The following is a 27,911-nucleotide window of genomic DNA, read 5'->3' as shown; positions in this document are numbered from 1 at the left end:
TGCTGATCAAGCTTGGGTCATGTGCTTTCCGATCAAGCTGAAAGCCTCCGAGAAAGGTACACAAAAATGCTGGAGAAACTCAGCGGGTGCAGCAGCATCTATGGAGCGAAGGAAATAGGTGACGTTTCGGGCCGAAACCCTTCTTCAGCATCTGCAGTTCCTTCTTGAGCCTCCAAGAAAGGATCGGTGCTGTGATTGATTGGTGGGAGGTCAGTGTTTTGTTTTAGTTTGGAGATACAGGGGCGGAAACAGGCCCTTCGGCCCACCGAGTCCCCGCACATTAACACTATCCTACACACACTAGGGACAATTCATAATACCAAGCCAATGAACCTACAAACCTGTACGTCTTTGGAACGTGGGAAGAAACCGGAAAAAAAACCCCACGCAGGTCACGGGGAGAACGTACAAACTCCGTTCAGACAGCATCCGTGGTCGGGATCGAACCCGTGTATCTGGCGCTGTAAGGCAACAACTCTACCGCTTCGCCGCCACCGCCCCACCCTGCTCGGTGCTGACGTAAGTGGGAGGGGCGACAGCGCTCAATGCTGTGATTGACGGGTCACGGGTGAGCCGTCGGAGCTGCGGTTGACAGGTGCTGACGTAAATGGGCGGGGCGTCTGTGCCCGTGGCTGTGATTGGGAGGTGCTGACGTCGATGGGCGGGGCGTCATCGCCCTGAACTGTGATTGGCAGGTGGGTTGGTGCTGCGGTCGATGGGCGGGGCGTCAGCACCCTGAACTGTGATTGGCAGGTGGGTTGGCGCAGACGTCCATGGGCGGCAGAGGGAGGAAGGGAAGGGCGTTTGCGCCTTGAGCTGTGATTGACAGCTGCGACCTTGGACCTGAGCGGGGATCGCGATGCACGCACTGGGTAGCAGCTGTTTCCGGTACTGGGCGGAACATACTGGGACTGAAGAGGTGCTAGCGCTGTAGTTGGGGTGCGCATCGTCGGCCAGGTATTGGGGCAGTTCACACTGTGTAAGGATGAAGTTGTAACATCAACTCATCCCGTTCCTACCGAAAATCCTGTCTCATCGGTGCCTGGTAAGCTGTCCACAACAGAGACACAATTGAGGTGACCAACTGTTATTGAAGAGTTGGGCGGACTGAAACTGGTGATCAAACTCGGTATGTGTGGGAAGGAACTGTAGATACTGGTTTACATCAAAGATCGTAACTCTGAGGAAGGGTCTCGATCCGAAACATCACCCATTCCTTCTCTCCAGAGATGCTGCCTGTCCCGCTGCGTTACTCCAACATTTTGTGTCTACCTTCTCTAGCCAAAAGGTCGTCAGATTGGGAGGGGGTGGGGTTTACTAGTTATTAACTTATTTAATTTAAATTTGTTCTATATTAACTACCTGCACTACCGACTGTAGTGTTTACAGTCCTGTCATGCTGCTGCAGGTAAGCATTTCATTGTTCTGTCGTTGGTTCAAATTGCAGTTAAGCACCTTTTACTCTTGAACAAACAAAATGTTGGAGCAACTCAAAGGGCCAGGCAGTTCCCAGAGATGGATAGGTGTGTCAACTAGGCATTAAAACATTGGGTTTAAGAAGGAACTGCAGATGCTGGAAAATCGAAGGTACACAAAAATGCTGGAGAAACTCAGCGGGTGCAGCAGCATCTATGGAGCATTGGGAAGCGTTTTGCCCCATTTAGTTTGTTCTTGTTCTTGGGATGATTGCAGGAACAGTAGAGGAATAATTATTTTGGAATGAAATGCTTAAATGCCCTTTTTTGTGTTTGAGGGCAATTGTGGCCTTCGTACGAGTGCCCTGAATCATGCTGTTTGTTTGATGGTCTTCCTAGGTTAACCCATGACATATCATTAATACCATAGCTAGCCTGACAAGTGGAGTACGTTGTTTGCAATTGCTTTGATTCTTTCAAGTTTTATTTTTTTATTATTTCAAAGTTGGTCATACAATTTTTTTTTATGGCATTAAATAGTATTGTTTAAAGCTGGGAGACCTACCTCACAGTGCCAGAGACCCAGCTTTGACCCTGACCTTGATGCTGTCTACATTTAGTTTGCATGTCATCTCTGTGACCACATGGGTTTTGTCCAGGTGTTCTGGTTTCCATCTGCATCTCAAAGACGTGTAGGTTTGAAGGTTAATTGGCCCCTGTAAAAATTGCCCCTGATTTGCAAGGACTGGATGAGAAAGTCTTACAAGCTAGTAGTGTCAACAGGTAATCGATGGTCGGCATGGACTCGGTGAGCTGAAGGGCCTGTTTCCATGCTGTATCTCTTAAAATAAATGTTGGCAATACAAATGGCTTAAATGTGAAAATATAGTGGAAGGTTTAGCAAACCATTGGCTGAGACATTGGATGATGTGACCAAAAGGTTGGTAAAGGCAAAGGGGAGGAAGGTAACAAGGTAGCTATCGATAAGGGGCAAGGTAACTGGATGCTCTCTCACCAACAGTAATCGTGGGATAAAAAATGACAGTTGTGCAAGCTGACAGAGGATAGGGATGCAGGGGGGCAACAGAAATGGATTTGGTTGAAGGTCAAAGTATTTAAAGATGAGCATATGTTGGGTTAGCTAGTATAGATCAGTATGTCATGTTGAGAAATTTTCCCACAGCATTATACTTAGATGAATTTAGAATAAGTGGGATTTTATGGATCATGGGCATTTATATGCCAGTTAGTATGAAGCTTTAGTGGACAGGTGTCAGAGGCTATGGGGAGAAGGCAGGAGAATGACGTTAGGATAGATAGATCATCCATGGTTGAATGGTGGAGTAGATTTGATGGGCCAAATGTCCTAATTCTACTCCTATACCTTATGACATGTTGGAGAAAAGCATTTGATCTCCGTAATGTAAAGTTTCCCATCCTGGGGTAAATTTACCAACAGGGAGTAAATTTCGCCTACACAGGGGGTACATTTGTTGATTCTGGATTTGTACGTATTTTTTCTCATTGACTGACTGTTTGGTTCTGGTTCTGTTCATCATTAGTTGTTCATAAATAAACAAAATAACATTGTTATGTGCTATTAAAGTTGCCTGGGGTAAACGGGACAAAAAAGGTTGTGAACTCCTGCCGTAATGGATCATTTGAAAGAGTCCCAACTCATTTTGTATTCACTTGCATTGTGCACTTAAGTTCAACCTGAGGCTGTTGTCTGGAAGGGGAAATAGTTTGTGATCATGGTGCAAAATTAAGAGCTAAATTTAATTTCGTCCTAATGTTTGCTTGGATAACTTTCCTCGTATAGTAATGTTTAGACAGAATGAGCCGACGGCTGGTTTACAAAAAAAATAGAGCTGTCTCAATGTCTGCCATTGAGAAGAACCATCCACAACCATACATGAAGGGAGGGGTGGGGGTATGGGTGAGTTTTATTACACACAATTGTGGGTTCATTGAATGCGCTGCCAGGGAAGGTAGTGGAAGCGGCCATAGCAGCAATGTTTAAGAGGCATTTAGATAGGCACCTGAACATGCAAGGAATGGGGAGATATGGACCATGCATAGGCAGATGGGATTAGTTTAATTTGGCATCATGGTTAGCACCGGCATCGAGGGCTGAAGGACCTGTACCTCTACTGTTCAATATTTGAAAATTTACCTGGCAGCGGTTATTTGGCCTTTGTAGTCATGAAACCTAAGAAAAGGTTTGAGAATCAGACTTTCCGAAAGTTCATATATCCTTGTAAATTTAGATAATTATTTTGTACCAAATTACCATGTCAATATGAAAATCCAACAGTATTCCATAACTACTGCTGTTTTGAAGCTGCACAAAGTCAGATACGACTGGAAAAAAAAACAATATTTAATTAGTTGTGTTTAGGAAGCTGCATCTTCTAGTTTATCAGTGATCAGAATTGTAATTGTTTTGTGGGCCCAAAATGTACATGTCTTTTGACAGTGATTCCTTAAAACATTGTTAGTGATGCCCTCTTTTTTGGATCAGCTGTCTCTGATTTTTGTGCCTACCAAGCAAATAGGAAAATCTAGTAACCCCTAGTTAATTAATTTTAATAACTTGATGAAATAGATTACCGTCAGGTAAAGTGGGATTTTAACTTCATTTTACTCTGCTTTTAATTTCTGGCACTTTAATAACATATTTAGTCAAAAATATATTTTAATAACAGTTACTCAAATCTATTTGAACTGTTCAAACTTTTCAAATATCAGAGACATTTGAATACTGTTCAACTGCTTTTAACAGCAGCAAGGGCCACAAAAAGAGAGTGTCTCATCAAATCGAACAGTCTGGCACGATCAATCAAAGATGCATATAAAATGCCCATTTGCTATGTTGTCCTTCACTGAGATATTGTGAGCTAAAAACATAATGGGCAAATAGTTCTAATTGCTAATACACTCTCAGTGTGTCCCTGACTTCCATGTATGCACACTGCAGAGTGGAAATAAGAAACACGCTATGGTTCAGAAAGTTTAGTTTATTATTGTCATGTGTACTGAGGTACAGTGAAAAGCTTTCACTGAAAAGCAGCAGGCTTGACATTGTTTAAGAAGAATCCATAATCCTGCAGATGCTGGAAATTCGAAGGTAGACAAAAATGCTGGAGAAACTCAGCGGGTGAGGCAGCATCTATGGAGCGAAGGAAATAGGCAATGTTTTGGGTCGACACAATTCTTCAGGCTGGGTCTCGACATTGCTTGACATTGTGCTACGTCTCTGAGCACCATCTCAAGGTTAGGTACACTACCTGCCCTCTTGGTTTTATACCAGCCATTAAACTGGGCAGGTGTAAAGGCATGTGAAAGCAAATTGTTTTACACTTTGTTTTAATTGACGTTTTAAGTTTGCATAAATTGTGGCTTTTATGTTTATTAATGTTTAAATTATTTTAAACACTGGAAAAAAGCTTTCTGACAATGAGCTTTTAGATCTTCAGAGCGCTTTGCAGATGGCCACGGCTTCAATTTGAGGACTGTGCCCATTCATTAAAGGGTTGGGGTAGGAAGACTGGCAGGACATCGGAAACTGCAGCTACAGGGGACAAACATACGGTGTGACTAACTTGAACACCGTTCAGTCACGTAACACAGGTCAAACACAATATGACTCATTGGGCTGAAATAATAGTTAGGTCTAATTAGTCATTGTTTAAACAGCATGGAGATAGGCCCTTTGGCTCACCAACATAATTGCTACCAATTAAGCACCTATTGACAGAGGTCTATATTATTTTTCCCACATCCTGCTAACTTCCCCCTGATTCTACCCTATATCTAACATGAGGGGCAATTTAACGCGGCCAAATAACTAATCAATGTGTATATTTGAGGTGTGGGAAGAAATTGCAACATGTGAAGGAATTCCATATAATCACATGGAGAATATGCCAATATTCACAGCATTGGATGTTAGGATTGAGCCCAAGTTGCTGGGGTTGTGAGGCAGTAACTCTATTGGATGTGGGTTAAACGTTATTCCTTTTATCCTGTATCTTTACACTGTGCATGGCTCGATTGTAATCATGTATGGCATTTCTGATGATTGGTTAGCACGTAACAAAGTTTTTCACTGTACCTTGGTACACGTTACATAAACTAAACTAATAATCTCTCTGAAGATAGATGCAACATGCTGGAGTAACTCAGTGAGACAGGCAGCATCTCTGGACAGAAGGAATAGGTGACGTTTCAGATTGAGACCCTTCTTCAGACTTGAAATCCTTCCTCAGACAGTCTGAAGAAGGGTCTCAGCCCGAAACTTCACCCATTCATTCCCTCCAGAGATGCTCCCTGTCCCGCTGAGTTAATCCAGCATGTTGTGTCTATCTTCGGTGTAAACCAGCATCTGCAGTTCCTTCCCACACATAATAATCTCTCTGGTTTAGCTCTTATACTTTGACACTCTTTATAAGATGAGATAACTTTTTATTTTTTAGGATTTACTCGTCAGTCATAAAAGTGACAAATTAACCTTGTTTTTTTTTATTGCAGTAATGTTGCACTTGTACTTTGATCAATAATTGAAGAGCTGATCAAGTCAGAAGCTAATACACTGAGAAACTGCAAGTAGGTATGTGACTTTACAATTCAACAATAAAGTCCTATAAGGGTTTTTTAATGCAATTTTAAGTAGTTTGAATGAGTAAAGAAGTGACCAAACCTTTTTCAACTTTGATTAGAATGTTACTTGAACTAATGATACTTGACCAGCTCCCTGAAGTCTGAGCTCTCATCAATTGGAATTTAAAGTCTGTGAATTAAAGTAAAATGTTTATTAGATTAGATATAATTTATTGCCACACAGCCAGGCTGGTGGAAATCTGGGTTGTCTGCAGCGATACAATAATACAGAACACACAACCACAATAAAACTGTAACACAAACATCCACCACAGCATTCATCACTGTGGTGGAAGGCACAAAATTTGGCCAGTCCTCCTCCATTTCCCCCCCGTGGTCAGGACCAGAGTCCAGAGTCAGTCCAGGATCGGCTCTTCCTCACCGGAGACCGCGGCTTCAAGTTGTTGTAGGCCGCAGGCCGGCGGTCAAGATTTAAAGTCCCCGCCGCAGCCAGAAGCACCGTAGACTGCAGGGCCGGCGGTCGAAGCTCCCCTCCAGGGGTGTTGGTAAGTCCATGCCGGCCCCGCGGTAGAAGTTGGCCGCGGGCCGGCAGTGATGGCTTCTTCTTCCCCCGGGTCCCCAACGTGAGATCCCGGGCTGTAGACGCCACACCAGCTGGAGCTCTGCAGACCGCGGCTTCAGGCTGCCGGCTGCCCCGGGCCAGCGAAACTGAGCGCTCCCCTCCAGTGAGCCCCAGCGAGGGTCGCCCGCTCCACGCCGAGAGTCCACGCTGCGCCCTCCGCTGAAGCCCCGGGCGCGTCTCCGGGAAAGGCCGCGTCGATCCTTGATGTTAGGCCACGGGGGAGGCGACCTGGAAAAAGTCGCCTCTCCATGGAGGAGGCGACCAAAGCGGTTTCCCCCTTACCCCCCCACACCACCCCCACACAAAGAAACATTAAATACAGACTTCAAAACATACTAAAAAAATAAAAAAAGGTTATACCAAAAATGGTAATTGTAAAATAACTAGATTGTTATTTCAAAAATGAATTGTTCATCAATTGATGAGAAATCTTCTTGATTACAAGGTATATGTGATATATGAAATAATAAGATAAAAGGTGTGCATGACTAGATCCACAGCTGAGTGCTTGACTGCCCTCTGAAATGGCCCAGCCAGAAACTCATCTCAATAATACCTGCAGATGCACACTAACTATTGTCCAGTATGAAATAGATGAATATTTATTTTAATCATCATATTACATTGTAGGTCAAATAATGGATCCAGCAAGATGAAAGATAGTTATAAACTGTCTGATATAACATGCTGAGTAATTTTGGTTTTGAATTTCTACTTGCACTTTAATGATATTGTTATCTGCTTTTTAGCAATTTCCTTTCTTAATAGGAAAGAAGAAAGCATGCAATCGAGAAAGAAAACGGATTTTTTAATCAGCTTAAAGCTGTTTAAAGTATTGGGCCTTGTGTATCACCTTCATTTCCTCAAGCCTGGTAAATATTTTGAAACAAGATTAAAGTATCATCAAAATATTTAATCTGCTTTAATGATGTTGCATTAATCCACATGTTATCCACATGTTATCGAAAGATCTTTAAGTATTTATTCTTTGACTCCTTTACCAGTTACCAAAATACCGCGATTATATTTGTGTTATGTTTTTGCTTTTAATTGGCTTATTTCTAAATTCAGCAATATTTGCAAATACTTGTGTTGGAAATAGCTTCACAGGTTTTGGCTCAGTGGTGACACCACGCTTAAGATCTTGCTTTCAACCCATTTAAATAATCTAGCCTAAAATATAGATGGACATATGTAATGTCGATTGGCTATCATTTTGGGTGAACTGACTTGTTAGCCTTCTATTGATGGTAGAGAATATTCTGAAGTCTATTGTTCAAGAACTAGCAGCAGGCCATACTGAAAATAATAAAATTGGGAAGAATAACATATGTGTTCATTTTTAAGTTGCAATCAGCAGAGTAGTGAAGGTGGGGTATTTGGACTTTCAGAAGGCCTCTGAATGGAAGGCAGACGAGATGATTAACCAGAGTTAGAGATAGATTTGGGGAAAATGGACAAAGTAGGAATAAACTGCAGGTACACAAAAATGCTGGAGAAACTCAGCGGGTGCAGCAGCATCTATGGAGCGAAGGAAATAGGCAACGTTTCAGGCCAAAACCCTTCTTCAGTAGGGTTTGAAGAAGCCAAAACCCTTCTTCAGTAGGGCCTGAAGAAGGGTTTCGGCCCGAAACATTGCCTATTTCCTTCGCTCCATAGATGCTGCTACACCCACTGAGTTTCTCCAGCATTTTTGTGTACCTTCGATTTTCCAGCATCTGCAGTTCCTTCTTAAACACAGGAATAAACTGCATTTTGGTTTGGGGGGCAGTGGTCAGAGGGATGAATAGACTGAGTTTAATGTAAAACATGTTTGCTGGTGAGATGATGTGAGCTGTGAAGTGGATGCAGAGAAGCTTCAACAGATAAAGACAGAGTATATAGATAATGATATAGAAATAAATAAATATGGGATAATGTATGGTACTGTGATGGAGGCAGAGTAAATTACTGGTTTGGTAATACAGAGACCTACTATCCAAATCCTACTATTCAAATCCTACTATGGATGCTCTGGAATTTCAAGACAGTGGTACAGAGTGGTAACTCATAGCTGCAGTGAAACTGGATCAGGACTGATTTCACGTTCTGTGTGGATTTTGCATGTTTTCCTACTGAACATGTAGGTTGCATCCAAGTGCTCTGCTTTGCTCATCTCACTGTAAATTACCCTTAATGTAGGTGGGTGACAGGAGAATTAGGGTGAAGTTGATGAATGCAAGAAAGGGGAAATAGGTTATAGAAAGATAGAGAGTGAATTGAAGTGGTGGAAGAGCCTTGCTGGGAGCCAGCATAGACCTAGTTGGCTGCTTCCTTTATTTTTTTTATTAGTAAGAAAGAAAAGTATAATTTATTTTTAAACAGTGAAAGATTTAAAAGGTGTTATTGATCAGGGAGACTTGGATTAATAAATCATTGAAATTCCCATGCAGGTACAGCCAAGCAATGAGAAAGGCATATTGTACATTGGCCTTTATTGCAGAAAGATACGAGTACAATAGGAAAGACATTTTGCAACAGAGGTACAGAGATATACTTGCAATAGAGGAGTGCAATGAAAGTTCACCAAATCTTTTTTTCCTTCTTGCTATTAAGAACATAGGAGACAGCCAATTGGATCTAAATTGGTAAGTCAGGCAGCATCTGAACAGAGAGAAAGGGATAACATTTCATGTCATTGACCTTTGCTTAGAATTAGGGTAGTTAGAAATCAAACCTGTAATAAAGGGGTGGAGAGAACAAAAGGAATATCTGAACGGTTGGAGAACGAAAGACTGCCATTTTGTAGTGGGAGCAACAGAGAACAGACAGTGAAGGCTTGTTAATTGCATCCCTTAACAAATGCGGGGAAAACATTTTTAACCAGAGATTAACCAGTGTGGAACGATATGTTAGTATTGGATGAAGAAGAGTAAGAGAACACAAGAGTTTTGTGGAGCATTTGGTGGATTTTTGTGTAATTGAAATGTGATTAAATTACAATATTTTGCCAATTATACTTTTTTTTTTAATCGCTTCTCCATGTGCACACTGTTGGTTTGAATTGAAGTATGCTCAGTCTGTTACCTTGGCCTCAGCCACCTGAACCAAATGTGGAGGACAGAGCAACCTGCTGTGCGTGGTCCATTCTCACTGTGCCACACCTTTTCACCTTGCACATAAAATGCAGGGACACCTCTTACTCGTCTTGTCCTGGGCTATTGGCTGGGACTGCGCTCACTATTATAGACACAGCCTGTACCAGACACAGCGTGTACTGGACTCGCCCACCAAAAATTTGAGTGTGCTATAATTTAGCCTGTCTCAGTTGTACTCACTACATCAAAATATTGTCAATGCTAAGAATCTTGAAACATTTTCTAATGTAAGCATCTTTGGCTCCGTTAATGTTTATGCTAAATGTTGCCTTTTTTTAAAACCCTGCTTTAGTTACGTGTGTGCTATATCCGCCTCGCAATTTGTCATTTGTGTCAGAAAACTTCCATCACACCCTGATGTGGGAAGCTGGACCAGATACACCATTGGACACACGCTATACAGTGAAATACATCTCTTACAGGTTTGCATCTTTTAATCTATTACAACCCTTGCAAATGATAACTGAATATGTAAACTTAGGAAGTCAAATTTTGCACAGGAGTAGAAGCCAAGATGGGAAAAGTGTCAATAAAATCTGTGTGATGGTAACACGTGTTGTAGAGAAAGCAACAAGATTGCTTAAACATCCTGACTGAGATATAATTCTAAGTATTCCTCTTCGGTCAATAAAAAAGATACACTACGTCATGTATCTTTTCGTTTCCATTTTTTATCTTGGAACTTGGAAACTATAATCCTAGTTTCACCATCCACTTCCTGCTGTGAGTTAAAAAATATAACTCCTTATCTTTCCTGCAACTCTGTATTTTAATTTCATTAGTCAAAATGTCATTCCTGCCACAGCATTACAATCTCTGCAACCAATATAATAACATCTCTGAATTGTATTACATTTTCTCACAAACCTCTCAGCACCTTCCGTGTCAGGCAATCTCAGAATTTTACGTTTCAATAAGATCACCTCGTATTCCTGTAGACTTCCCATGAGTTTAGTTTAGTTCAGAAATGCAGCGCAGAATCAGGCCCTTTGTCCCACTGAGTACGCGCCGACCAGCGATCCCCGCACATTAACACTATCCTATATAAATTAGGGACAATTTTTACAATTGCAATTATACCAATTAACCTAAAAACCTGTGCGTCTTTGGAGTGTGGGAGGAAACCGGAGCACCCAGAGAAAACCAACACGTGTCCCAGGGTGAACACACAAACTCCGTACAGACAAGCAACCGTAGTCAGCATCAAACCCGGGTCTCTGGCGCTGTAAAGCAGCAACTCTACTGTTGTGCCACCGTGCTGCCCTCACTCTGACATGTTACTGAAATTTACCTGATAAGATGAACTGTTGATTCCTGTAATTGATCATATGAACCTTTTGTGAACCACTGTTATTTAAGCAAGAATTTCTCCTTTTCATTTTCCATCCCTTTTGCTTTCACTGTGTCAATCTGGAAAGATATCACAAATCCCCTGCTGGACCCTCTGCAGTTTAACTACTGGACAAATAGATCAGTTGATGACGCAGTCAACCTAGGCCTGCACTTCATCCTCCAGCACCTAGACCGCCAGGGGACCTATGCAAGGATTTTGTTTGTGGATTTTAGCTCTGCATTCAACGCCATTGTGCCAGAGCTACTACACTCAACTCTCCCAGTTGACTGTGCCTGCACCCCTCTGTCAGTGGATCACCAACTTCCTGACAGACAGGAAGCAGCATGTGAAGCTGGGAAAGCAGATCTCGGACCCGCAGACCCTCAGCATAGGAGCACTGCAAGGCTGTGTACTCTTCCCTCACCTTTGCTCTCTACACCAACGGCTGTACCTCCACAGAATCCTCTGTCAAGCTTCTCATGTTTGCGGATGACACAAACCTGATTGGACTGATCCAGGATGGGGAGGAATCTGCCTACAGACAGGAAATGTCTGTCCTGGTGCCTTCGTAACAACCTGGAGCTCAATGCTCTTAAGACTGGAATTGATTGTAGACTTTAGGAGAGCTCCCCCCTACTCACCATCAACAACACCACAGTCACATCTGTGGAGTTTTTTTTAAGTTCCTTGGAACCATCATCTCCAAGGACCTTAAATGGGAGGCCACCATCGATTCCATAGACAAAAAGGCCCAACAGAGGATGTACTTCCTGCGGCTGCTGAGGAAACACAATCTGCCACAGGTTGTTGGCTGCAACATTCCCCCCCCCCCCCCTCCCCCACATTGACGAACTGTACATTGCAAGGGCCAGGACGTGTGTGGGTAAGATCATCTCTGACCACCCCCTCTCACCCTGGCCACAAACTCTGTGAAGCACTTCCCTCTGGAAGGCGACTCCGGACAGTCAAAGCCGCCACAGCCAGACATAAAAACTGTTTTTTTCCACGAGCAATACCTCTACTAAATAACCAAAAGTCTGTAGCCTCCTTTTGCTCTGGTATTTTATTTCATTCACATGTTTAAATTATAATGTTTTATTCTTTATGTTTTATTCTTAATTGTTTACTGTATGTCGTGTTACTTGTGAGCGGAGCACCAAGGCAAATTCCTTTGAATCGGGTTTTCTATACTTGCTACCAATGTAGACAACTTTGTTTCCCCACATTATGCTCCGTATGCCAAGTGTTTACTCATTGCTTAATGTATCTATTTATTTTGCAGAGTTTCAGCTTTACAACTCCACCTATTCTCATGAGCAAATTTATGTCAATATACTGTTCTTTAGTTTTCAATCACAATGTAGATGGTAAATGTTTGAGACCTCAGCAAAAAGCCTTTGTTTCCCTGTGGGTTGCAGCTTATTGAGCTGATAAAGATCCATCTATCACATGTTTTCACTTAATTTCAATGCATGTTACTACATTAACCATCGTCAACCCATTCCACCTCAGCGCCTTGAGTTCGGACCTTGTGCACTAACCTTTTGTATGGCACCGTATCAAATTCATTTGAAAAATTGGGTACACCCAATCTAGTGATTCACCTTTATTCACCATGCTTGTTGCATTCTCAGAGAAGTCGAATATTTGTTAGATTTTCTTTTACAATCAAGCAGACTTGATGTGGTTTTCGTAATTAATATTTATGTTTTTTTAATGTCCTGCTACAACTTTAATATTAAATTCCAGTATTTTTCCAATGACTTCTATTTTCCACTTTGATTCCTTCCTTCTTGAATAGAAGCACTTTTTTTCCACTCTTGAGACCTTTCTGCCATCTGGAAAACTTCAATTTCACACACAAATGTATTTGCATTTATCATTATGACTAATAATTTATCAGTATCATTCACTTCTTTGAAGTACCGATCATGCAAGTCATCAGGACCAGGTGACTTGTCCGTCCTTAATTCCATTAATTTGTCTGATAATTTCAATTGGTGAAAAGATCCTTCCTCCTTTTTATCCTGGATTTGTACTCCAAATGGATGCCTTTAGTGTCTTCTACCATGAAGGCAGAAATTGACTATTCATGCCTTTGTTCCTAAGGGACCAACATTTATCTTGGTACTCTTAATTATAGCAGCTTTACTGGATTTTTGACTACTGATGTAATCTGCTTTCTTTTTCATTTTTAGTTTGGTTATCCTTTGATTTCTAAAACTTTCCTGACCGTCTGACCTACTGTAATCCTTGTAAATTTGTATAGACAATATAATACTGATCTGATACTGATCTCAAGTTTCTTCATTAGCTGTAAGTTAATCATCCTCCTTGCAATTTATATTGTTCAGTAGAATTCATCAATGGGAATTATTAAATATCTCCTTATGTTAGCCACGATTTATTTATCAAATATTTTAATTTATTTACCATCCATTTTGGCCAATTCTACTTGCAAATCTTTATAATTGTTTTTTATTTAAGATTCTAGATTCCAAGTACGTAAAATTCATCATGCCAAGATCAGTCTTGCTCAGAAGATCCTTTATAATGAAATTATTACTTAATCTTGACTCGCTACACTTGAAATCGTCTTTCCCGAGTTGGTATTACTCAGAGATTTTTCAGAATGCACAACATTTATTCTGAAGACCAATTTTGTCAATTTGATTCATGCTATTTGTATGAAGATCAATGTTACCCTTTATTGTTAAAGCACCTTTATTTCAAGCCTCCATTATTTCTTGATTTTATACTAATTCCTACAGTGTAGCTCCTGTTAGAAAACCTGTCGACTACTCCCACCATTGATTTTTTTTTCCTTGCTCTTTCTTATCCAAACCGGAATCAAGGTCATCTACCCATTGTACCAAAACGTATTTACGAACATATTAACCTCACCATAACTTTTATGCTTATCCTTCTGATACCTCGACTGAACATTCACTATCTGACTTGAATATACTCATCAATTAAGATTCTACAAAATAAAAATTACAACTATTTGCGACAAAGTGCTAAAGAAGATAGTTGAGGCAGATATTATAACAATATTTAAAATACATTTGGACAGGTACATGGATAGGAAAGATTTAAAGGAATGTGAGGCAAACACAGGCAAATGCGGGGTATCTTGTCTGGCATGGACAAATAGAGTCAAAGGGCCTGCTTCCGTGCTGTCTGATTCGATGATTGTATAATATCGATTTTAATATCTTCTCTGAGGGCTTGTTATTATATTTGTAACGCATCCTTTCAATATATCTTGCTGAAAATCTACAAATTCTTTACAAAAGCGGTATTTTTGTAGGTTTCCCTTACTTCTTTGCACCTGATGTATTCAAACTGTTTCCATGTTCCAAGCAGTGAACCGGATGAGTTAGTCGCTGCGGAAAACTGTGTGCTGATTGTGAACAGAACATGTGATCTAACAGATGATTTTAGTGACATCTATGGGAATTACTGGCCACAAGTTAAAGCAGTTGGAGAAATGGATGAATCCAATTGGACTTTCGCGGATAATCCCATTCAACCACATGGTGATAGTAAGTGGGCAAATTTAGTCTCTGCATGCAGCAAATTTACTACATTAGTTATCTTTACCTAATTTTCATTGTCATTATCTTTGGAAAATGTATCGTTTCAATAATTACACATTCTTAATCTGATCATCGAGAACATCTGATGGAATATTAAATGACTAGTATATTCAGCAAAATATTAATTTTCAGAGCAGCGGTTATTTTATTGGGGAGAAATGTTTAAATGGATGGAATTGACTGAGTTTTAACTGATACCACTAGCCCTTAGCCGTATATGCTTCCATAATTAAATGTAACTTTGTTTATTGGTAAATTTAATACGTATTGAATAATTTTTTTAATAGAATAAAAATATAGAAGACCTTGCTCTGTTTTAATTCTGATGCATTTGGATTTTTGTTGGGGATAGAAAAATTCAGTCAATTTCTGTTTTAGGTGATTCAAAATATGTTTGAAAGTTCAGTGTGTTTTTCCTTGTTTAAATCGTTTTTTTCATCTACAGCACACATACGACCAATTAATGTTCAGCTTGTGGAGTCATCAGTTGGAGTGATTAATGTTAGTTTTGAGATTGCAGCGCCCCCAGTGCTTATTTCACACAACTTAAATGTCAAATCATTGATCGACATCTACATGAAATTGAAATATCGCATTGGTGTATATAAAGATGGAAAGTTGGACAAGGTAGGTTTGAGAAAGCTTCATAATATTTGCATATTTTAGGAAGAAATTTCCAAAAGACCCAATTTAATTTCAGAATAACACGACGGATGAACAAAGCTTTTTATTTTACCTCTATTTTCAATCTGACATTGTATAATTACTGTTTCTTCTTGTGACATTGCCACCTCAATATCCACTCTCCCTACACTTCACCACATATATGTCAATTAGAAACAACTGCTGAAACATGCAGAGCTGAATGTGATTTGTAAAAGGATCCATTCTAAATTACTGTAATAGGATTGTTTAAAAGTGGAGTTAAATAACTTTTAGATTTTTCTTGTCGGGTCTTTTCAACTTAATTGAAAATCATTTAATTAATTAGTTTGTAGCCCAGTGTGGAGATTGCAAGTTTACTTATTCTTATTCAAGAATAATTATTTCCTCAGCACTTTGGATGTGCGTGTTTTTTTTTTTATTCCATTATTTTTACAGGCTATGTATCGTGATGTGATGCCAATTAGCCTGACATTGTCAGAGCGTAAACTTGTGCACTTAGTGCATAATCAGCCATGATCACAGTGAATGACGGTTGGTGCTGGCTCGAAGGGCCGAATGGCCTACTCTTGCACTTATTGTCTATTGTCTATAAACGAATGCAGCATTAGGTTGGCAGTTTTGTGGCTTATTTTGAGCATGGTTTGAAAAATTAAATATTTTGCAGTATTTTAGCTGCAAATACCTTTGAGCAGTGTAATTTCTGATATAGAAAATAGAACGATACAGCACAAGAATATGCCCTTTGGCCCACAATGACTGTGCTGAATGTGTTGTCACGACAAATTTTCATCTGCCTGTGCATAATCCATATCCATCCACTCCTTGCATATCCATATGCCCATCCAACAGTCTTTTAATTGCCACTATTGTATCTGCCTCAACCACTACCCCCCGCAGCACATTACAGGCACTCACCATTCCATGTGGAAAAAAAACTTGCCCGCACATCACCTTTAAACTTTGCCCCGCTCACGTTAAAGCTTATGCACTCTAGTGTTTGATTTTTCAATCCAGGTGAAAAAGATTGAGTATCTACCCTATCCATGCCTCCCATAATTTTACAATGCCCTCCATAATGTTTGGGACAAAGACCCATCATTTAGGTTTTTGCCTCTGTACTCCAGAAATTGATATTTGTAATAGGAAAAATCACATGTGGTTAAAGTTCACATTGTCAGATTTTATTAAAGGGTATTTTTATACATTTTGGTTTCGCCATGTAGAAATTACAACTGTTTATACATAGTAGTGTGTCCCCCCCCCCCCCCCCCAATTTCAGGACACCATAATGTTTGGGACACCTGGCTAAACAGGTGTTTGTAATTACTCTGGTGTGTTTAATTGCCTCCTGAATGCAGGTATAAGAGCTCATCTCATCTTTCTTCCAGTCTTTCCATCCCCTTTGGAAACTTTTATTGCTGTTCATCAACATGAGGACCAAAGTTGTGCCAATGGAAGTCAAAGAAGCCATTATGATACTGAGAAACAAGAATAAAACTGTTATGGGCCTGTCCCACTTAGGCAATTTTTCAGGCGGCTGCCGGCGACTGCTATGTTGCCGGCAGTCGCCGAAAAACCGGCAACTGGAACGACGACTGTCAGAGCGGCACACACACACACACAGCGGGGAACAGGGCAAGTGGGGGGAGCGCTGTGTGAAATTCACACGGTGCTAAGCCAAGGTGATACAGACGTGTACCGCGATGAACAGGAAGGTTGGCACTTAAGACGGTTAAAGCACAATGTACGATAAGTCCTTCAAGGGGGGGGGGGAGAAGGGTGAAGGGGAAGAAGGAGTGGAGATATATTTTAAGAAGCCAGAAGGCTGTGAAGTTCGGTGGACATTTAACATTACCGGTCAGTTATCCTAGGTTCTGAAAACTACTGCTTATGTTTTATTTCCCCAATGAGCCAATGAAATTCACCGGTCAGCACCGGCTACATTCTACGAGAACCTTCGACCTCCTGGCAACCCACTAGGACCTCCTGGTGACCCACCTACATCACGAGAATTCTCGCTACTGTCCATGGCGCCTTCATTCTAGTCATCGCTAATTTTTCAACATTTGGAATATCATTAAGAAAAAAGAGAGCACTGGTGAGTTTGCTAATTGCAAAGGGACTGGCAGGCCAAGGAAGACCTCTGCAGCTGATGACAGAATAATTCTCTCTAGAATAAAGAAAAAAACCCCAAACACCTGTCCCGACAGATCAGAAACACTCTTCAGGAGTCTGGTGTGGATTTGTCGATGACCATTGGCCACAGAAGACTTCATGAACAGAAATACAGAGGCTGCTACACTGCAAGATGCAAACCACTGGTTAGCCGCAAAAATAGGATGGCCGGGTTACAGTTTGCCAAGAAATACTTAAAAGAGCAACCACAGTTGAGAGTTCTGGACCAAGTACGTGTGGACAGATGAGACAAAGATTAACGTATCAGAGTGATCGCAAGAGCAAAGTAATTAGACCGTGGGCCGAAGTGCTTTTTCATTTTGTGACCCAAATCGCGTATCTACCTGTATTTATAACATATTGTGTAAAAATATAGAAATCATACCTGAAACGTGTCAAGAACAAAGCCTGCACATATTTTTTTGAATATGTGAAAAACCTCAAATTTTCCGAGTAGTAATTGTCCAATGAAAGCATGTTTGACATTGGTCAATTGGCGTCCGACTCAATCACGTGCTTTGTTTCATGCTAGCTAGGCAGCAATCACACTGGGATCATGGCTGCCTTAATAGACAATAGGTGCAGGAGTAGGCCATTTGGTCCTTCGACCCTTCGACCCAGCACCTCCATTCAATGTGATCATGGCTGATCATACACAATCAGTACCTAATAACATCACAACAATAGCAAGGTATCGAAGGAAGAAAGGTGACGCTAACCATTTGCTGATAATTTTGTTTTACAACTGATTTATCTTTGTAGTGATGTTATAAGCTGTGAAATAAATAAATAAATGTAGGGTCAGGGTCAGGCAATTTCCTCTCAGTGGAAGAGGGTTAGGGCAGGGGTTGGCAACCTATGGCCCACGGGCCAGATCCTGCTTGCAACCCGAATACATCCAGCCCTCAAGCGTTTTTTGTTTTTTTCTGAGGACTTCCCGGTGCTCTGGGGGTGCTGAAGGCAGCCCTGGGCTGTGCTGAGCAGCAGGGGGGAAGAGAGTTGGTCAGTTTATCGGTCAGCCGGCCAATGTTGCAGCGAGCGAGCGGGCGAATTGACGGAGCCGGCGCTATGGGAGTCCTGAAGGCGGCCCGGGCGGCGTTCAGGGCAGTGCTGCTCCCCACATATTGACATTCGGTGTAATCGTGGCGTCGGATGGGCTGCTGCTGATGATCCAAAGGGGCATGCTGGCCAAGGTGAACGCGCTAAGCAGCCACACGTGTGGAATCCGCAGTCGGTCCCAAAGCGGCTCCAGCTTTAGCTGTGGGCAGCTCAGGAAGGGGGGCGAGTTAGGGTTAGATATTTTCCTCTCAGTGGAAGATGCCTTTGCCTTCCCCCAGCCTGGCATTGCCCCACTATGGCTATGACCCCCACTCTGCACACTGGCAGTCAGTGGGATTCAGAAAACTGGGGAACGCACAGATCTGCCCTCACCCATTAATTAGGCGGGTTCAGGAGCCGGTGAAACCCAGGACCTCTGCGGCATTCCCGTATTCAATGTTCCCATATTATTGAGCACAAGAGGGCGCTGTTACTTTTTCTAATTAGCTTTATTAATTAGTGTGCAACTTTTTGCACTGACGAGTTATGACTTCCTTATCAATGATGTTTTATCTAAATCTGTGCCAAATTTCAAGTAGACACCAGACATGGGTCATAAAAATTTTAATCTAGAGCTCTTTTGGCTCCTCTGCCCACGGCCTATATGGAGGAGAGAAGGAACTGCCCAAGATCCAAAGCATACCACATCATCTGTGAAACACAGTGGTGGGGGTGTTATGGCCTGGGCATGGATGGCTGCTGAAGTACTGGCTCACTTTTCTTCATTAATGATGCAACTGCTGATGGTAGTAGCATAATAAATTCTGAAGTGTATAGACACATCCTATCTGCTCAAGTTCAAAATAATGCCTCAAAACTCATTGGCCGGCGGTTCATTCTACAGCAAGACAATGATCCCAAACATACTACTAAAGCAACTAAGGAGTTTTTCAAAACTTAAAAAATTGTAAATTCTTGAGTGGCCAAGTCAATCACCCAATCTGAATGCAATTGAGCATGCCCATTATATGCTGAAGAGAAAACTGAAGGGGACTAGCCCCCAAAACAAGCATTAGCTAAAGATGGCTGCAATACAGGCCTGGCAGAGCATCACCAGAGAAGACACCCAGCAACTGGAGATGTCCATGAATCGCAGACTTCAAGCAGTCATTGCATGCAAAGGATATGCAACAAAATACTAAACATGACTACTTTCATTTACATGACATTGTTGTGTCCCAAACATTATGGTGCCCTGAAATGGGGAGACTGTATAACACTGCTGTAATTTCTACATGGTAAAACCAAAATGTATAAAAATGGCCTTTATTAAAATCTGACCACATTTTAACCACATGTGATTTTATTTTCTATTACAAATCTCATATTGTGAGTACAGAGGCAAATAAATAATGTCTCAAACATTATATCAGGTCCCTCTGTAATCTCCTGTGTTCCAGAGAACACAATCCAAGTCTGCCCACACTCTCCCTGTAACTTAAACCCACAAATCCAGGCATCATTCTGGTAAACTTCCTCTGTCCTTTCCAAAGTTTCCACATTCTTCCTGCAATGAGGTGACCAGAACCGCATGCATTACTCCAAATGTGGCCTGATCAGTGATACTACTGAGTGTGTGGTTAAGTAAGCTTAAAATAATGGTTATGCTTCCTGATTGCTTGCTCTAACTTTGAGCCCAGTTTTTGGTGGAATGTGTCCATAGCATTAAGTTAGCATTTTTATTCAGATGCTGTAAAACGGTGCCGAATAATTCTCATCTACGATATTCATAAGTAATATGAGCAGAATTGGGCCACTCGGCCCATCAAGTCTTCTATGTTTGTCAATACCTCATCATTCTAGCAATGATCTTGCCTCTGAGATCATGCTTCTTAGGTAACTTTGAGACGGGTATTTAACCTAGACTAGTACCGCAAAATCGATAAAAATGCTGCATCAAATGGTATTAAATTAAGATGAGCCCTTTCAAAGTAAAATAACCATGGTACTTTTAAGAAACTAGGGAAACTGATACAAAGATTGTGACTTTTCCCACTATTTTTAAGGCTGTGAAGTCAATGTCCAGAGAAATTTTTATTCTGCCTACAAATGTTATCTTGTTCAGCTTAAGAGTAAGAGTAAAGGGAACCAGTTGAGTAAGAGAGCCAATTAATTATCTTTTGTTCAGACATTAAGGGATCCTCTTCCTGCAAATGTCCTTGCCAAAGAGCAGGGCATTTCTTTTTTGGAAAAAGGATCAAAGATGGATCTTTTGGGGAACCTACAAGGTTAATGCCAGGGACAGAGATGCACAAACTGTTTTTAGGGTGGGAACAGAACCCTTCAAGGCTTGGACTGCAAGAAGCAATTCATTGGAGTGGTCAGTTGCACTGAATGTTGTAAAAGTCTTGTTAAAGTTACTTTTACAATTCGTGTAATTGATTACCTTGATCGATATTAAATATTGCAGGTCACACAAGAAGGATTCAAAAATCAAAAATGCTCATCTTGAGATGGGAAATGGAAGGTTATGACAAGCTCGGGAATAATAAAGGAGGGGGACAAAAGTGGTTGGGATCACCAACCGGTTTTGAAGGAAATTTCTCTGATTTAGACAATAAATGTGTCTGATTGCGTATAGTTAATGAGAGGATTGACCATTTCACTGGTGAAATCACTTTGTCAGTATATCTTTATAGGCTGAGCAAACATTTCTGGTAGAATGGAGAAAACTAAATTGCTACAATCAGTATATGAAAAATCTAGCCTACTTTTGTATACAAGATTTCGAAAATATTATCCACAAAAAATATAATTCTGGTCTTTTTCCTTCCATAGAACAGAGAGCTGTTGACAATCACAAGCAAAAGAAATATTAATGAAATATTTGAAAGTGTGGAACCGAACTCCACGTACTGCTTTACAATAAATATATTTAGCCTACAAGAAAAAAACACCGATCCTTTGGAAATGAAATGTATAATCACACAATTTGTGAACGAAGATAAGGGTACAGAAGGTACAGTAACACAACTTGTTGACGACATGCCTGAATTAAATTTCAAAACAACAAATTGTAGTTACATTTAAATTCATCTTTAGTTTACATAATTACAGTCATTATTGGGGGCGAGGAATCTGCTTCTCCAGTGAGATGTGAGTAAGATGTGCAAAATATTTGGATCTTGAAGCCATTCCCCCCCTTTCCCCACCCTGCACCTCACTAGAGATTAGTTGGGTTCAATAGAATTGCTGTTTGAAATCCTACCTAATGTTACACTTATTTGATCACAGTGATGAATGAAATGTGGCTAGGTGTAAAACCAGGCCTGTACTGATCCTATCAATTTCTAATGGGTATATCAGATTTGTACAGCTTAATATGCAATGCATAACATTGCAATAAGTGGAATGCACCTGTAATAAATTTCATTGAACCGTGATTAATAGTGTTTCTTGAAATAAATATTCCTTGAGGAATTGCTCACGTCCTGGTTTGTAATCATACTTGATGCTGCATTAAAAGTAGTTCACATTGTATCCCAGGCCAATATAAATAACATCTACCACCCTGCCGTCATCAATCATCTTAGTTATCTCAAAACAAAGCTCAGTCAAATGAGTGAGGCAGAGTTCCCCCGCACAAAGCCATGCTAACTATCCTTTGGCAGCTCTACCTTTCCATAAATCATACCTCTCAGTAATTTCTTCAATAATTTTCCTTCCACTGACATAGCTACCTGATTAATCCCTGCTCTTCTTAAATGATGGAAGAATATTGAATATCCTCCCATACTCTGGCAGCTCACTTGTGGCTAACGAAGATGCACAAATCTCTGTCTGTGCCCCAAGACCGTATCAATCCTTATGCAACCCATGACATCCAACATCTTCCCTTTTTAATACTGACCCACTCCAGGTTAACCACGTATATCTCCCCTGAACTCGCTATCTTCCATTTCCTTCTTGGTGAATGCAAGCAATATTAATTTAGGACTATGCATACATTGATTGTCTCCTCACAAAAATGATCTTTGTTCTTCAACATTCTTTGTCATCTAAAGTTGCCTAAACTTGCTATCTTTGCCTTTCACGTGTACTGGAACATGCTGACCCTGACTGCTTGTTAACTCTCCTTTAAAAGACTCCCACTTGTCACCCCTGTCATTTTACCCACAAACATCTGTCCTACTCTACTTTTGCCTGCTCCTATTGCTATTGTGTGCTCTTGAAATCAGCCTTCCTCCAATTCAAGGCCTTAACTTGGAGCCAACCTTATTCTTTTCCATACATAGCTTTTTAAAATTAAGAATTATGGTCAATGTCCCTAATGTGTTCAGCTCCCTTAGGACTCCGCATTTGATTTGAACTTGGACAGACTTAATAAATTCTGTCCATCTTTTCCCCTTGCTCTTTTACAATTCCAGTCAATATGAGGGAAGTTAAAAACCACTACTGCTATAACCCTACTGCTCCTGCATTTTTCTGTAATTTGCTTAAAAATCTGTTCCTTAAATTCCCACTGACCATTGGGCAGCCTCCAGTATAAATTTAGTATAAAATTATTTACTTATTCCTAATTTCAACTCATCTGGCCCCAATGAATAATCCCTCCAGGATACCCTTTCTAAATACTGCCATTCAGTAGTACCCCTCCTTTTGCATTGACACCTGAAACTTCTACACAATAGACAATAGGTGCAGTAGTAGGCCATTCGGCCCTTCGAGCGAGCACCGCCATTCAATGTGATCATGGCTGATCATCCCCAATCCTGCCTTCTCCCCATATCCCCTGACTCCGCTTTCTTTAAGAGCCCTATCTAGCTCTCTCTTGGAAGTATCCACCGCCCTCTGAGGCAGAGAATTCCACAGACTCAAAACTCTCTGTGAGAAAAAGTGTTTCCTTGTCTCCGTTCTAAATGGATTACCCCTTATTCTTAAACTGTGGCCCCGGGTTCTGGATTCCCCCAACCCGGAACATTAACCTGCCAGTCCTTTCCTTCCCTCAACCACGTTTCTGTGACTGCGATAACATAAAGTCGAGTGCTGATCTGTGCTCAAAGATCATCTGAATTGCCCAGGAGGCCCCTTGCATTAAAATAAACACAGTTAGACTAGCAACTTTCCCATGCTTCCTAACGTCTGCCCGGCCCACTGAAATAACTTTATTTATCCTCTCCATTTTTCTTCCGAGTGATACAATAAACGCAGTTTTGGTCATCACGTTATAGGAAGGATGTTGTTGCACTGGAAAAAATGCAGAGGAGATTCACCAGGATGGTGCCTGGATTGGAGGACTTGGGTGGGGGGAAAATAAGGAACCAAGGCAAATTCCTTGTATGTGAATACTTGGCCAATAAACGTAATCATTCATTCATTCATTCATAAGAGCTGCTAGAGAAACCCAGCAGGTCAGGCAGCATCTGTTGGGGAAGCTGGATAGTCGATATTTTGGATAGAGTTTCTTCATCTTCTTTAGTTTATTGTTATTGTCACGTGTACCGAGATACAGTGAAAAGTTTTTGTTTGCATGCTATAGGTGAGCTATGCAAACTGAATTTCACTCTGCAGTGCATAGGTGACAATAAAGAACCTTTGAACCATATGGAAGTGCGGAAGTAGCCAGGATAAAGAGGTAGGGAGGAACGGTGGGGCGAGAGCTAGTAAGCGATAGGTGGATATAGATGAGGAGGGGATTGTTGGTTGGCAGATAAAGGTCAGGTGGGGATAGTGATGAGCTGGGAGTAATAAATGTTGAATAAAAGGCTTCCGATTCTGGAATCTGACAGGAATGAAAGGTGAAGAGTGTAACAGAATATAGAGGGGTGGTGGTATATAGGAACAACAGAGGGATGGGGGGGGGGGGGAGATTGGATAGATTGGGCTTGCTTTCTTTGGAGTGATGGAGGTTGACCCGAGAGGTGTACAAATTTAAGAGGTGCAGAATTTTGAGGAATTTAATGTCCTTGCCAAACTGCATCACTTCCATTTATAAAATAAGTCTTGTTTCCAGGTGACTTTTCTCTGTTTCAGTTCTATAAACAAGTAGAGTTCTTCGAATTATGGATTTAGCAAATTTTGACGAGCAGTAATGGAAAACTGCCAGAATCTACGACTGATATTGATACAGGATACATTATCAGCTTTTAATTCTAACAGTGTTATCTGTGCCATTTTCACCAATCTGTATCCTCTAAATCTGTTAATAAACTACAGTACTCTGGTTCAAAGTTCATCAATAAACCTTGATATTAAATTTCCTATACCTGTCCGGCCATCTTTAACAAGAAAAATGATCCTTATTCCAATATTGAAAGACCAAATTCCTACTCTGTGTCAGAAAAATACATACTTTACTTTCTGCTTTTCCCGGTTATTACTTTTTAATACTATATGCTGATGTTTCCCAAACAATTAGTTTAATTTAGAGATGCAACATGTAAATGGCCACTTCGGCCCACACACTCTTTGGTCACTCTTCATGCCAACTATTGATCACTCATTCACACTAGTTCTATGTTATCCCATTTTCTCTTCCACTCCCTATACACTCGAGGCAATTTACAAAGGTCAATTAACCTATAAATCCACATGTCTTTGGGATGTGGGAGGAAACCCATACGATCACAGGGCGAATGTGCAGACTCCACACAGACAGCTCCCGAGGTCAGAAATTAACCCGGGTCTCTGGTGCTGTGAGGCAACAGCTCTACCAAATGTAGCAACCTTACACCACTGCGCACTAGTTTACTGCTTGTGCTACTTTATCAAATACTATTTGAAAATCTAGATGGGAAGAAAAGTGAGAAGAATTACAATTACAACCAACAACATTGTTGGTCCTCATTAATATTCTACTCTTTTAACCTGTTAGCATCTCTATTAAAATGGAGGATTAAGTAGAGTCCATATCCAGCAGTATATTAGAAACATCTGAATGTGCTCTTACAGCAAAGTATGAATTCCATTAATGTTTTTACTTTTTTAAGTTGCATATATATAAAATTATGAGGCATATTGATTTCGGATAGTTCTCAGGGAAGGTTTTAGTAAGCTGAAACTAAAGAATATTTCTGTATTTTCTTTTATAGTACCTACAGCTGTGTTGGTATCTGGTGTTTGCATTATAGTAGCTGTGCTCATCATCATCGTGGTACTATATAAAACAGGTGGCCTTGCTTTCTTCAGCATGTATGTTCCACAATCTCTGGTATGTATTCTTTTTGGAAAAAGTGAGGTTGAAATCTTGATGTGCAGTTGTTTACTGCACGGGGGGTGGGAACAGAGAATTGATGGAAGTGAAGTTTGCCACCACTTGTCATAGCTGCAAATCTTGCATTAAGTAATCATATTGTTGGGTCAGGGTTAGAATTGAAGCCTTTATTAAATATCAATTTATTTTGCAATTTTCATTAAAGAAGAGCTTGAAGTCATTTTTAACATTTTGTTTCTATATTTCTTTTGATCTGTTCCTTCAGAAAAATTTCAAATACACCCATGCCACCCACAATTACAACAATGTGCAAGAAAAATTCAACATTATCGACCGTGTATGTGTCAGTGAAGTGAAAATGCAACCCATTGAAGAAGAGAGTGAGAAGGAGTTGATTGATAATGAGGAGGAATCAGCCTATGAGTGTCATTTTATGCCTGTAACTATGCAGGACAGCGCTCAAAGCTCCAGCCTAGTTTCTGACAACAGAACAGATGGAACTCGCGCAGTGGCTTGTAATGATCAACAATTTGAGTCCTTCACCAACTTTGCTGAATGTGAGATGATTCCTACAGATGTGACACAAAATGAATGTACAGACACTGAAATAACGAGCCAGTTAAAAATAAACCACAGCAGTAAAAGTAGCTTGTCTTCTGCAAGTGTCAGTACATCTGATGTCCCTCTGTGCTCTGTCCAAATCCAAGATCCAGACTGCTCTTTTGTTGACTTTTCAAATGTACGGACGTGTGATCAGGAGGCATGTGAATCTAATAATGCTGGAACCAATGATCCGAGTGATTCTTTGACCTCTGACGTTTTTGTCAACACTGAATTTTACCAATCTGTAAAACCTGTTCAGTGCGACATACCGCCCTGCTCATCGTTTCGCCAGGCTTTGCATTCTAATTACATGAGTCGCTGAAGGAAGTTTGCATGCAGCAACTATGATGATGACCACCATAAGCCTGCTCAGTTTACTCAGAGCATTTTGAAGTAACTGCACCCAATTGCCTGGCGATAGCTGAATTATTTTACCAAAGAAATAAGATTTTTCTTTTTGAACGCAACCAAAATTACTTAACTGGTTATACTGCGGAGAGGATTTAATATGACTGATTGATTTTGTTCATCAAAAAATAAAAATGTTGGGGTGTACTTGGTTACTTATAATATAGAGGGGCACTCTGGCACAGCTGGTAAAGCTGCTGCCTCACAGCTACAGCCCACATTGGGTTGACACGCCTAATAGAACTGCTACCTCCTACTTCCAGCGACCTGGGTGCAATCCTGACCTGTGGTGCAGTCTGTAACATTTTGCACATCCTCCCTGCGATGAGTTGTGTATCCTCCCAATGTGTAGGAACGAACTGCAGATGCTAGTTTACACCAAACTTCTCACCAGAGATGCTGCCTGTCCCGCTGAGTTACTCCAGCATTTTGTGTCTTATCTCCAGTTAACCGTAAGTCCTCCTCTCGAACATTGGTAGATTAGCATTTAAATTAGGAAAACTGACAATAATGGGAATGCTAGTAAACAGCCAGGTTCCTCCATCACAATTTCTGTTGTACCAGTGCAGATCCCTGGAGAGTGTTGCGGAGCAGAGAGAAGATGTATGGTTCACTGAAAGTTACGTCGGGTTTTACAGGGTGGTGTAGAAAGCCTTTGCCAAACTTGCCTTAATTGGGGAAAAAAGCTGGGGCATCATGATGCAGCTGTGCAAGTCATTGGTGAGACCATGCTAGGAGCATTGTGCGTAGTTATGACTGACCAGCTATAGGAAGGATTTGTTTAAGAAGGAACTGCAGATGCTGGAGAAACTCAGCGGGTGAGGCAGCATCTATGGAGAGAAGGAATAGGCGACTTTTCTGGTCAAGACCCTTCAGACTGATGTCGGGGGGGGGGGGGGTGGAGGGGAGGCAGGAAAAAGACAGGAAGAGGTGGAGACAATAGGCTTGTGGGAGAGCTGGGAAGGGGAGGGGAAGAAGGGAGAAAGCAAGGACTACCTGAAATTGGAGAAGTCAATGTTCACACCATTGGTGTGTAAACTACCCGAAATATGAGGTGCTGTTCCTCCAATTTGTGC

General features: G+C 41.0%; 1 protein-coding gene across 3 annotated transcripts; it reads left to right on the top strand.

Annotated features, from left to right (window-relative positions):
- The first annotated feature begins 843 nt into the window (after window positions 1–843).
- LOC116980391 lies at window positions 844–27,639 on the top strand. Of its 3 annotated transcripts, none has more exons than XM_033032565.1 (9): window positions 844–957; window positions 5,949–6,027; window positions 7,410–7,532; window positions 10,090–10,219; window positions 14,500–14,678; window positions 15,178–15,359; window positions 21,450–21,630; window positions 25,703–25,821; window positions 26,090–27,639. In XM_033032565.1, the coding sequence occupies exons 3-9, from the start codon at window positions 7,442–7,444 to the stop codon at window positions 26,747–26,749; spliced, it is 1,542 nt and encodes a 513-aa protein (XP_032888456.1). In that variant the 5' UTR covers window positions 844–957; window positions 5,949–6,027; window positions 7,410–7,441; the 3' UTR covers window positions 26,750–27,639. The 3 variants fall into 3 exon arrangements, with proteins under 3 accessions (XP_032888456.1, XP_032888454.1, XP_032888453.1); XM_033032563.1 differs by having other exon boundaries at window positions 853–1,045; window positions 5,949–6,023; XM_033032562.1 differs by having other exon boundaries at window positions 853–1,045.
- The last annotated feature ends 272 nt before the right edge of the window (window positions 27,640–27,911 follow it).

Source organism: Amblyraja radiata, chromosome 14 (genome assembly GCF_010909765.2).
Source record: "Amblyraja radiata isolate CabotCenter1 chromosome 14, sAmbRad1.1.pri, whole genome shotgun sequence".
NCBI lineage: Eukaryota > Metazoa > Chordata > Chondrichthyes > Rajiformes > Rajidae > Amblyraja > Amblyraja radiata.
Note: the sequence above shows the minus strand (reverse complement) of the source record. Positions and strands in the feature narration are given on the sequence as shown.